At 48.4% G+C, this 12848-nt stretch overlaps 1 protein-coding gene across 1 annotated transcript; it reads left to right on the forward strand.

Moving 5' to 3' along the window:
• Window positions 1–428: 428 nt before the first annotated feature.
• On the forward strand, window positions 429–9888 carry NCR2 (natural cytotoxicity triggering receptor 2). The gene is made up of 5 exons (XM_054253973.2): window positions 429–765; window positions 1621–1962; window positions 8300–8435; window positions 8507–8656; window positions 9370–9888. The coding sequence occupies exons 1-5, from the start codon at window positions 474–476 to the stop codon at window positions 9698–9700; spliced, it is 1251 nt and encodes a 416-aa protein (XP_054109948.2). The 5' UTR covers window positions 429–473; the 3' UTR covers window positions 9701–9888.
• The last annotated feature ends 2960 nt before the right edge of the window (window positions 9889–12848 follow it).

Raw genomic sequence — 12848 nt, forward strand, 5'->3', positions numbered from 1 at the left:
TGAAGAACCCTGCTCCATGTGCTCTCCCAACCCTCCCTCCCCTGCCTTTGCCAGGGACCCTCCCTACACTCCCTTTCTGGTTTTGAATCTCCACCTCCTCTCCCCTCTCCCCTCCCACACCCACGAAACCTTCCAGAGTGGAAACACATCACTGACCCACCACACAGGCCTGGGCATGATGTTCCTGGCCACCCCATGACCAGTAGGGCTTGGGGTTCATGATCAGGGTTCCAAGTGTCCCTGAGCTTGTCATCCACCTTCAGCCTGGTTTTCCCTGGAGAGAGCAGCAAAGCCAGGGCCCTGCGAAGAAGAGGCAGTGCACACAGAGAGTGAACCGGAGGCAGCACATTACTCACCCACAGTTTCCTCCCGGCCTTCTCAGCTCCTCCCTTGCGGGTAGGTCTCCTCCTGGTGGGGAGAGGCAGCTCGGAACAGGGGAGAGCAGGCATGGTATACAGAGGCCCAGGAGCTTCATGCCAGACAGCACTGAGTCCACCAGGCCCAGACTCACCTATAGCTGGAGATCCCCACTTCCGCGTGCCCATAGCATCTGCCCTTTGAAGCCTCCCATCTCCCCAGTGCAGGCCTTGACCTTTCTTATTTTTTATCAGAGGTACTGGAAGAGCAGCAAAATCAGGTCCAGCTCCCAGTTCCCTCTCCCTGGTCATCTCCAGGTTTCCCCTCCCACCAGCACACAGGAAAAGGGCCACATGGCCTGGCAAGCCCCACACCCATGGCTGCTACTGCTGCTGCTGCTGTTCCCAGGTGAGGGGGAGGAGCAGCCCAGGGAGCAGAGGAGATGGGTGTGGTGGGAGCAGAGGAGATGGGTGTGGTGGGAGCAGAGGAGATGGGTGTGGTGGGAGCAGAGGAGATGGGTGTGGTGGGAGCAGAGGAGATGGGTGTGGTGGGAGCAGAGGAGATGCCTGTGGTGGGAGCAGAGGAGATGGGTGTGGTGGGAGCAGAGGAGATGCCTGTGGTGGGAGCAGAGGAGATGGGTGTGGTGGGAGCAGAGGAGATGCGTGTGGTGGGAGCAGAGGAGATGTGTGTGGTGGGAGCAGAGGAGATGGGTGTGGTGGGAGCAGAGGAGATGCGTGTGGTGGGAGCAGAGGAGATGGGTGTGGTGGGAGCAGAGGAGATGGGTGTGGTGGGAGCAGAGGAGATACGTGTGGTGGGAGCAGAGGAGATGTGTGTGGAGGGAGCAGAGGAGATGCGTGTGGTGGGAGCAGAGGAGATGCGTGTGGTGGGAGCAGAGGAGATGGGTGTGGTGGGAGCAGAGGAGATACGTGTGGTGGGAGCAGAGGAGATGTGTGTGGTGGGAGCAGAGGAGATGCGTGTGGTGGGAGCAGAGGAGATGGGTGTTGTGGGAGCAGAGGAGATACGTGTGGTGGGAGCAGAGGAGATGCGTGTGGTGGGAGCAGAGGAGATGGGTGTGGTGGGAGCAGAGGAGATGGGTGTGGTGGGAGCAGAGGAGATACGTGTGGTGGGAGCAGAGGAGATGGGTGTGGTGGGGATTGTCAGGACAGCAGGGTCAGGGAGCAGGTGGCTCTGTGGCCAGAGGCCTGGTGTGTGGGCAGATTGTGCGTGTGGCCCTGACCTATGCGCTGCTTCATCATTCTCCAGGCTCTCAGGCACAATCAAAGGCTCAGGTCCTTCACAAAGAGGCAGGGCAGACTCTGACGGTGAGATGTCAGTACCCATCCACCAGCAGGCTCTACGAGACGAAAGGCTGGTGTAAGGAGGCGTCAGCATTCAAGTGCATCAGGTTAGTCACCAGCTCCAAGCCCAGGACGCTGGCTTCGATCTCTCGATTCTCAATCTGGGATGACCCTGATGCTGGCTTCTTCACTGTCATCACGACTGATCTGAGAGAGGAAGACTCAGGACACTACTGGTGTAGAATCTACCGCCCTTCTGACAACTCTGTCTCTAAGTCCGTCAGATTCTATCTGGTGGTGTCTCCAGGTGAGCCCCTTCCCTAGGGTCCTCAAGGTGATGCCCCTCACCTCCTTTTGGTACCTCCATCACCCCCAGTTTCCAAATCATGGAAGCCACCCACACCCACACCCAGTCTCCTGGGAAGGCTGTTAGGAACAGGTGCAGGGAAACTCATTTGTGCACATGAGCAGCCATCTCAGTCTCCATGACTCCCAAGCCTGCCGCCTGGGCCTCCTGAGAGATGCTGAAACAGACCCAGTGAGCACGCTGAGCAGTCAGCCCATATGACACTGCTACCAGAGGGCAGGACCGCCCGGCATCTTTGGTACATAGCAGGTGCCCAGGAAAGATGCATCCACTGGCTGCCCCCACCATGGAGAGCCAGTGGCCCCTTAGTACCTAGGTAGGGCTCTGTCCACCCCTCATAGTCCAGATCAGGGTCAGCAAACTATGACCTGATAACTAAGAATGACTGAAAAAAATCAAAAGAAAAATAATATTTTGAGACATGTAGGAAATTCAAATTTCAGTGCCAAGAAGTAGAGTGATTTTTTGGAACACAGCCACGCCCCCTCATTTACCTATTATCTGTCGCCCTTTTCATGCTATGACAGCAAAATAGAGCAGTTGTGACAGAGACCACATGGCCCATCCCTGACCCTTTACAGAAAGTGTGCCATCCTCCAGCCCAGAGCAGAGCTACTCAAAGTTCCTGTAGAAGAGCACCTTTTTTAAAACATAAACCTGCAATTATATGGTAAAAATAAATTACTAGAAAAGTAAAATGAGAAGAAGACATACAAAGTACAAGCCCAGAGTTTATTAAATTTGGCAAACATAAAATTTCATTTTAATAAACATAATCAGAACAAATATCACATAGGGAAAAAAATATAAAAACTATGTTCATTGTTCATTTGAAAGTGTGCTAAAGGTGGTTGATGGAGTGGCTTAACGGTATACCCATAATGTTTTGTGATTCCTTGGTTAAAACTTAACACACATTTCCTTAGAAAGGAAATAGCAATTCTCCATATTGAATGCCAATATGCACCCTTCAAAGAAACACCATTTATCTATATTTAAGGCTTCTAATGTGACAGGTGAGCACTCTTCTTACTTGTTAACTTACCTAATCTGAGAACTATTTATGACACCACATCGCTCAGGAGATGATGTATAAAGAAATTGTGTTGATTTTTAAAAAAACAATACTCATAGTAGAACACCAGAAAACTGGTCTCACAGAGGTATATTGTCAGAAATAGAAGAAATTTTAAAGCAATTCTGACAAGCTCAACAGTTTTATTTTTAACTTTTACAAAAGGAAGAAAATGATGCTATAATTTAAAAATGCATCTTCAATCCTTTATCAGTAGCCAGTTCCAAAACTTTATTCTAAAAGTTATAGTTTAAAGCATCTTTTTATGGGAAAATATGGATTTTAGATCTATGAATTTCCTCTGTATATATCTTCTTTCGACAAAAAACAAAATTCAAAACATGCTATCAAATTATTAATGTTTACCCATCAGCACTTGTGAAGATATGCAGGATGAAGATTATCACCTATTTTGTTGATAAATGTAAATTAAGACCATGTCATAGCAATTGATATAAATGGTTCTTCTTTTACTTTTGCAGTTAGACTTTATTTGCCACTGAAAAATCTGTTGCTTTTCTCCCTTGCAACATCAGAAATATTAACATCAGAACTACAGTATAAACAAGCTTGATGGTGCAATTCGCATTAGTACTAAACTGACTTCTTGTCCTGAAGAAACGTTAGGAATTATTTCTATAAATGAAACATTCTCAACAAAACTTTTAATTTGACATGCAATAGTAGCTGTTTATGATCTGTGCCCATATTTCCACATACTAAAGAGAATGATCTGAAATTTGGTATATTCACCTTATATGATTATAATTCACCATTTTGTCCACGTTGGTCAGCACGCTGGCCAATTAAGCTGCTTTTTTTTTCATAGCAAAACTCTCTCAATGAAGGAAGCAGTGCGTTAATTTACAATCTAGCCCAAGGCTTCTTAATCTGGATGACTTTTCCAGAACGTTTTCCTGTCATTGCAACTGCAGCCATCAGAACATACTCTTACCTAAAACTTAACCTCCAAACCACACGCTGATCATATAACCTTCATAGTTTTAAACAGTTCAGAGCTAGTGGTGTTTTTGACAATTAAACTAGAAATTCAGAATTCCTTCATATCATTGTGTTCAAATTGCATATACTATAAGAATAGCTATGCTAGCAATATCTGTACATTTTTCCAAATTGCCATGAAAAATACTTTGCTAGCTTCATTTATTCTAGGAAGTGGTCATCCATATCATTATCCAATTCCTGAATATGTTGACCTAAGGCACCAAGGGAAAATGATATTAGGCTCCCTTCTTTGCTATAAATTACCCAATATTGTAACACAAACGTTGTTCAGCAATGTTTTGGCAATGTAGATGAATTATTAGTCTTTGCAACACAAAATGTTACTTTACAAGAAGCCAAGAAGTCTGGAGTTTCTATGTCAAATACGGATTGCTTTCGAGAGCTTTTCTATCCGATACTCTTCTTTTTTCCTAAAAACAATTAGTTTTTTGTGACCTTGTGTTTTTCCGTTTTATATGTATATGCCACTTGTTTTTAAGGTTCATTTGCCTCATTACCCAATACATCTCAATAAATACCTCACTAGGTTTTAATACTTCCCACTAATTATAACTACAAAACTCACATATGTGACTATAATAGTTACCTATTGCTGTCATAACAAATTACCATAAACTGGCCAGGCACTGTGGCTCACACTTATAATCCCAGCACTTTGAGAGGCCAAGATGAATGGTCAGGAGATCAAGACCATCCTAGCCAACAAGATGAAACCCCATCTCTACTAAAATACAAAAAACTAGCTGGGCATGGTGGTGCATGTCTGCAGTCTCAGTTACTCAGGAGGCTGAGGCTTTGATTGAACCCAGGAGGCAGAAGTTGCAGTGAGCCAAGATCGCGCCACTGTACTCCAGCCTTGTGACAGAGCAAGACTACATCTCAAAAAAATAAATAAATATATATATATATATATATATATATATATATCACAAATTTAGTGGCTTAAAACAAGACAGATTTATTATCTTACAGTTCTATAGCTCAGAAGTCCAGTATGGGTCTTACTGAACTAAAACCAAGGGTCGGTAGGCTGTGTTCCCTCCAGGGGGCTGTGGGAGATCATCTTTCTCTTTACCCAGGTCCTGGGCAGAATTCAGTTTTCTGCAGCTATCAGACACCAAGATCTTGTTTTTTGGCTTGGTGTAAACTGAAGGCTGCCTCACTTCATGAGGTCACCACATTCCTTGGCCCATGGCCCCCTTTCTCCCTCCTCAAAGCCATTAACACTGGATGGGCGTCCCTCTCACACTGCAACTGTCTCTTACCATGGCTAGGAAACGTTCTCTGCTCTTACAGACTTGACTTAGATTGGGCACACCTGGATAACCCAGGCTACTCTCTCCAACTCAAGGTCTTCAACCTTAATACATCTGCAAATTTCCCTTTGCCATGGAAGGCAGTGTCCTTACAGGCTCCTGAGATGAGGGAGTGGACATTTTGGGGTACCCTTATTCTGCCTACCACAATGAGGGATTCTACTTTCAAACAAAGCCAGCACAAACTCTTTGGAATAACTGCAGAAGGAAAAAATTTCTTTCGAATCAGTTCTACCATCTTCATTTGGCTTACTGTCACTGCCACGTTCAGAAAAGATGTGCCTTTTCTTGACAAAAGGTTCAGTGGCTTGTGTTTTGCTATGTGTTCATTAGAATTTTATTTAGGTAATCACTAATCTATTCTAAATTAGCTAATCATGTTACACTCTAAATTCTGTTAAAAATATATTTGATTAAAAATGCAAATGATTATAAAAATAATAAATTATAAAATTATACATTTTTCCAGGTGTTTATATGTTTTGGGGTTACAGCTAACAACTAATTTTATTTATTTATTTTGAGACGAAGTCTCATTCTGTCACCCAGGCTGGAACACAGTGGCACGATCTCAGCTCACTTCAACTTCTGCCTCCCAAGTTCAAGTGATTCTTCTGCCTCAGCCTCCTGAATAGCTGGGACTACAGGCACATGCCACCAAACCTGGCTAATTTTTGTATTTTTAGTAGAGACAAGGTTTCACCATATTGGCCAGGTTGGTCTCAAACTCCTGACCTTGTGTTCTGCCCATCTCAGCCTTCCAAAGTGCTGGGATTATAGGTATAAGCCACTGCGCTCAGCTTTTTTTTTTTTTTGAGACAGAGTCTTGCTCTGTCACTTAGGCTGGAGTGCAGTGGTGTGATCTCAGCTTACCGCAACCTCCGCCTCTTGGGTTCAGGTGATTCTCCTGCCTCAGCCTCCTGAGTGGCTGAGATTACAGGTGTGTCCCCCCACACCCAGCTAGTTTTTCTATTTTTAGTAAAGACAAGGTCTTACCATGTTGGCCAGGCTGGTCTCAAACTCCTGACCTCAAGTGATTGGCCCGCCTCAGCCTCCCAAACTGCTGGGATTACAGGGTGAGCCACCGTGCCTGGCCACTAACAACTAATTTTAAAGTTTCATACACTGTAACATGGTCCTGCTGTGCGTTACTAGCACACAGCCTGCTCCATTTTCGACTCTCCATGCTAATTTGGCAATACCCAAGCAGTTTTATATTCTGTTCAATAAGATGAGATGAGTTAACTAATCGGGTGCTTGGATCTTGAGGCAATATCAAATTGATATAAAAGTTTTGAAACCCCTACTCTCAATTTTTATACTTACCTTGTTGTGGAGGAGTTACAGACAATTTGTAGGCCAGCATCAGCCCACAGAAGACACATTCAATAGCACAGGTCTAGAATTTTACCAACGTCCCAAACACAGGGTTATCCTGGCCAGCATCCTAGACAGCCTCAGAGAGAGTGTCTGGGACAGGATCATGTCCATGTGTCCATTGGCCAGTGACTCTCTCCAGGGAGGACATTCCAGGGCAGCCCCTGGAACAAGGAATGGCCCAGCCTCAGGCACCCTCTTCTCCAGGCCCCTCCCAGCCCTTTCCCCTTCTTTCCCCTTCTCCCTGACTCCTGGACTCCAAATAGGTATGTAGACCTGTCTCCTAGGTCTAGACACTGAGAATCCGCTCTTCCTCTCCTAGCCTTGGGTCCAACCCCACTTTCTTTTCCTTCTGGGCCCTACCCACCCAACCAGCCATTGCCTTTCTGACCTTAGTAGTCCCCATCACTTTCCCAGCATTCCTCACCTCCACCAAGGGCTCTGAGCACAGGTAGGTCAGCCTCAAGCTTTACACAGCCGTCCTTACTTCCTAACTGATGACATTATTATGTTGCCTTCTTGTTTCTCTCTTTGATATTATAAGATGTTCAATACACTGTGTGAATGTGCTGGTAACTGCTTTGCTTCTTGAATAGAGCCACCACCGCCATAGCCCAGCCAGATGAGTGCTGTGTGGACCCACAGCCTCAGCTGAGCGTGACCCCAGAAGCCACAGTGTCCTGTGTATCCAGAACACACTTGGCAGATGGGGGAAGCATCTGAGATTAAGACCACGGCTGTTACAGGGATCGTATAAATTTGTTTCTGTTTTTTCCTGCCAGGTGTTATATGTATGGTGACTTGTGGATTTATGTTTCAGTGTACTGGAAACTTTCCATTTTATTCAAGAAATCTGTTCATGTTGTAAGCCTTGATTAAAGAGGAAGTTTTTATAATCTAAAAAAAAAAGGTGGGGGAAGGTGAACGGCAGGAGTGGTGCGCTGTCAGTTCACAGAGTCCCAGAAATCAAGAGGGGCTGCAAAAGGCATTCCCTGGGCTGCAGAGGCTGGGGGTCCAGGGTGGTGTGGCAGAACTGGGAGGGGCAGGGATCTAAAAACTGCCCTTCAGCTTCCCCACAAGGGGCTCCCTTCCCAAGGCCCAGAAGCACGAGAAAGAGAATGGAGGGCAGAGAGCGGAGGGGCCCGAAGCATCATGGCTGTGTCCACCCTCAGGAGGCTCAGGTGGATGCCGGTCCAAAGACTTGAGTGCTGGGAGAGGGCCAGGCCTCCTGACTCCTCTTCCAGTGCTCACCCTGGACTCAAAGATACCACTGCAGGTGCCCAGTAGAGCCCAGGCCCCAGGTCTGTCTAATTCTGAGCCAGGGGACTTCACAGTTCAGTCCTCACCCCCCAAATCAGTTTTCTTCTCTGGGCCCATGGGCTCTGTTCCCAGTCTGGCCCAACTCCCCCATCCCGCTTTCCTGCTGGCAGGCACAGGTGGGGTCTCCCACTTGCTGACCACGGCCCCTTCTCCTCCCTGGCAGCCTCTGCCTCCACACAGACCACCTGGGCTCCCCGCAACGTGGTCTCTTCACAGACGCAGACCCAGAGCTGTGTGCCTCCCACTGAAGGAGCCACAGAAGCCCCTGAGTCTCCATCTACCATCGCTGTCCCTTCACAGTGAGTTCATGGGGCACCCAGAGCCACGCAGGCCGGGGAAGGGGCTGGCAGACAGAGACTTGCCTCCCCAGCCCATCCTCTCCCCTTCTTGTCCCTCTGCCTTCTAGGCCACAGAACTCCACACTCCGCCCTGGCCCTGCAGCCCCCAGCGCCCTGCTCCGTGTGCTTTGTGGACTCCTCGGAGCCAAGAGCCTGGTGCTGTCGGCCCTGCTCGTCTGGTGGTGAGTGTGGTGTGGGTTGGACTTGGGCAAATGGAACAGGGAACAGTTTCAGCCCAGGATAGAGGGTCAGAGGGGAATTGGCCAGAGAACGGAGGTGGAAATTACCATTGGAGGGTTCTCCAAATTAAAGCCTCACGGAGCTGATCCGTCGACATGTCACACAGGCTCACCTTTGTCCTTCAGCTGCAAACTTGCAGGAATCCTCCATGTTTCTCTGTCTCTGTGTTTTCTCTTCTCTCTTTCTTCCCCCAACGACCTTTCATCCCTGTCCCTCTCCATTTCTCCCCCGCTTCCCCACTCCACCCCTCTTCCTCTCTCCCTCTCTCTCTATTCCTTCCTCCTCTCCCCTTCTTCCCCCTTTCTTTCTCCTTCTCCCCTTCCCCTCCCTCACCCCTCCATCAGAAACACTGACCTGCACAGCTGGGAAGTCCCTCCCACCACCTGCCCTTCCAGGGACCCCCTAAAGCCACCATCCCAGGACTCTGCCTCATTCTAGTCCTGAGGGAGAGAGGGTGGGCACAGGAGAGAAACAGCCACTGGGAGGAGGGGACGCATGGGAAAAACCATAGGTGGGGCTGAGTGAAAGGTGAAAGGACAACTCAGTCAGGCCAGGAGCTGGCTTGCTGGAGGAGAGGCAGGCTTGGGGAGAGGGATAGGGTAGGAGAACAGATTCAAGTCATTTCATGTATTTCTCCCGGCTCTTTGCATCTCAGGGTCTTAAGGAATCAGCATATGCCACATCAAGGGAGATCTCTGCTGCGCCCAGCTCAGTGCAGTCCCCAGGCCCATAGACGCTTCCCACTGAGCCACAAGACCCCAGGTGGGCAGCGAGTCTCCAGTAAGGCTGGGCTCCCAGGAGCTCCTCCCGGACCTCCACATTCTCTGCAAAGAAAAAGCCGGAACTTTATCCAAGGCCTTTGGCCACATCCTCTCTACAGAGCTGAGGCTTTCCTCCCAGGCCCTCTATTTGCCCACCCTCAGTTTGCACTGGACCCCGTTGTGAGAGCAAAGCCCAACACCTGCAGCACCTTTTCACAAGCCTGAGTCACTGATGACGATCCCTCCTCCCTGCCTCCTCCTCCTATCTATAGCCCCAGATAAAAGAAAAACTTGGCCAGGTGAGCCGGCTCACGCCTGTAATCCCTGCACTTTGAGAGGCTGAGGCAGGTGGATCATGAGGTCAGGAGTTCGAAACCAGCCTGGCCAATAGGGCAAAACCCCATCTCTGCTAAAAATACCAAAAAAATTAGCCAGGCATGGTGGTGGGTGCCTGTAATCCCAGCTACTGGGGAGGCTGAGGCAGGAGAATCACTTGAACCCAGGAGCCAGAGTTTGCAGTAAGCCAAGATGGTGCCACTGGACTCCAGTCTGGGTGACAGAGTGCGGCTCTGTCTCAAAAAAATTTTTTTAAAAAGAAAACTTCAGTCCTGGAATGCTGGTGGCTGACACCTGTAATATCACCACTTTGGGAGGCCAAAGCTGGAGGATTGCCTGAATCCAAGAGTTCACAGTTGCAGTGAGCCATGAGCACGCCACTGCAGGCTAGCCTGGGCAACAGAGTGAGATCTTGTCTCTAAAACAGAAAAGAAGAAAAGAAACACGTTAGACAAAATAAATTTAACAGAGTTTATTTGAGCAAGGAACGATGTGTAAATTGGGCAGCTCTCCAAACCAGAAGAGGTTTAGAGAACTCCACTCTGCAACCCAGGCAGCTGTAGAGACAGCAAAAGACTGAAGAAAGCAGAAACAAGGAACAAAAAGCGAATTGGTCATTTCAGTTACCTTCCTTGTAAAAGTTAAAGCAGAGGGGACTTCCTTTTCATGCTGGCCAAAATTGGCCTGTTCAGGGATTTGGCTGTTACCTCTCTCTCCTAATTTCTCGGAAGTTCAGATAAACAGCTTGGTTTCACCTTGGTGATGTGCAACCTTAGCACGGTGATCCCATTTTGGTTTGTGCTGTTAGACCGAGGGCAGGAGCTCAGTCTAAATCAATGGCCTCTTATCAATCTTATGTAACACCCCACAACCAGGCACCTGGGTCACCCCAGTGTTTCCGTCTCCCTCTCCCCTTGCTCAGCCACACTCTGCAAGGCCTCTCCTGTCATGCCTCCTCCCCCTTTCCAAGCCCCGGCACTCAGACCACTGTGTCAGCCACCTAACAGGGGTCCCGTCTTCAGTCCCCACCTCCTAGCTGGTTCCCCTGATACACCCCTTCGCAACAATGCCTCTGTGCATTTCCACCACCCAGGAATTGAAGTCCTATGTCATTACTGGGGGCCTGATAATGCTTTGCCCACCCCTGCAGCACAGCACTGCCCTGTGCTGTCCTTACCACCACCAACATGGCAGCAGCCTCTAGAAGAAAGTGAACCTTTCTTGTTTTCTGCACGAGCTGGGCAAGAGGCACCTCAACTCGCCACATTCGAGATCACTCTGTGCTTTGCCCCAGGCCTGTCACCCCCACAGGGCTGTTTTCTGACACTTGCAGTCCCCATTTCGGACCTACTGCACTGAGCCTGATGTGATTATCTTCTCTCTCCTGTTTGTCATCTATTTTTCTTTATTCCTACTCTCTGGGAAAGCGCCTCAAATTTGCATTCTATTCAAATGTTTACAATATACACAATCACATTTCTAATTTCTAAACGGTCCATTTGTTCTCTGAATGTTCCTTTTCATAGCACAGCATGTTTTATTTTGGCAAGCCATATTTTCCCTGGAAATATTTAAGTTTTAACTTTTGAACTTCTTCTAAGCTTTATATATTTTCTGTGTCCTCCAAGTGTCCATCATATCTTTTGTTTTCTCCTTTTGTTTACCTCTTTCTTCAGAGCTTTCTGGAAACCTCTGCAGCTTCTCAGCCACCCACTTGAATGGAAGTGCCTGGAAGCCCCGTGCATGCCGCAGGGTGCTGTGGGCTCCAGGCTGATTGGGCAGAGCGTGGCTCTGTTTTTTTCTCTTGCGCAGCCCTGTTTCTCCAGAAAGGACTCTTAGCTGTCCTCCCTGGGGGTTTAAGCCTAGGCCCAGAGTTCTAGACACCAACTGGAGCAGAGCAAAGGGGTCTCACTGCCCAATGTCTGTTCCCACCCAAGCCCCCACTACACATTGTCTCTCTGTGGCACCCTGTGCCCTGAGCAGAGCACCTCTGTGTCCACCCTCATCAGAGACTTACCTCAAGCTCTCAACAGCTGTTGAGAGAGAGGAAAGACAGAGGATGTGGGCAGCTGACCTACTCTCTGTCTCATGAGAGCCAGAGAATCTAGTAGTCTAAGTGATTCTTAAAGCAGAGCTCCAACCTGTTCTCTGGTTTCTGGCACCCACTTCAACCCTGCCTTAATACAATTTCTCGCTGGGCGCGATGGCTTTCACCGGTAATCCCAGCACTTTGGGAGGCTGAGGTGGGCAGATCGCCTGAGGTCAGGAGTTGGAGACCAGCCTGACCAACATGGAGAAATCCCATTTCTACTAAAAATACAAAAACTAGCTGGGCATGGTGGGGCGAACCTGTAATCCCAGATACTCAGGAGGCTGAGGCAGGAGAATCGCTTGAATCCAGGAGGTGGAGGTTACAGTGAGCCAAGATCACACCACTGCACTCCAGCCTGGGTGACAGAGAGAGACTCTGTCATGTCAGACTATGTCTCAAAAAGAAAAAATACATACCATTTCTCCTCTCCACCTTTCTGGGGTTCTAGAGTAAAAACGACTTTCCTCTTATTCCCCCACTCCCACCAGCTTTCTCTGATCTGTGAAGTTGTCTGATTTTACCCACCTCCAAAATGTATATGGAGCTCTCTGTTTATCCTTGAGGATGAGTTTGTGCAATTTTTATCCGGTTATTGCTGCTTTTACCTTCTTGGCAAGAGCGAGGAGGGACCCCAGGTTTTCCATCAAAACACCCCTTCCCGGCCACGTGCTGTGGCTCACGCCTGCAATCCCAGCACTTTGGGAGGCTGAGGCAGGTGGATCACAAGGTCAGGAGATCGAGACCAGCCTGGCTGACATGGTGAAAACCCATCTCTACTCAAAATACAAAAATTTGCCGGCGTAGTGGTACATGCCTGTAATCGCAGCTCCTCAGAAGGCTGAGCAGAAGAATCACTTGAACCCAGGTGTCGGAGGTTGCAGTGAGCTGAGATCGCACCACTGCACTCCAGCCTGGGCAACAAGAGCAAGACCCTGTCCCAAAAAA

This window comes from Callithrix jacchus, chromosome 4 (genome assembly GCF_049354715.1).
Source record: "Callithrix jacchus isolate 240 chromosome 4, calJac240_pri, whole genome shotgun sequence".
NCBI classification, from domain to species: Eukaryota; Metazoa; Chordata; class Mammalia; order Primates; family Cebidae; genus Callithrix; species Callithrix jacchus.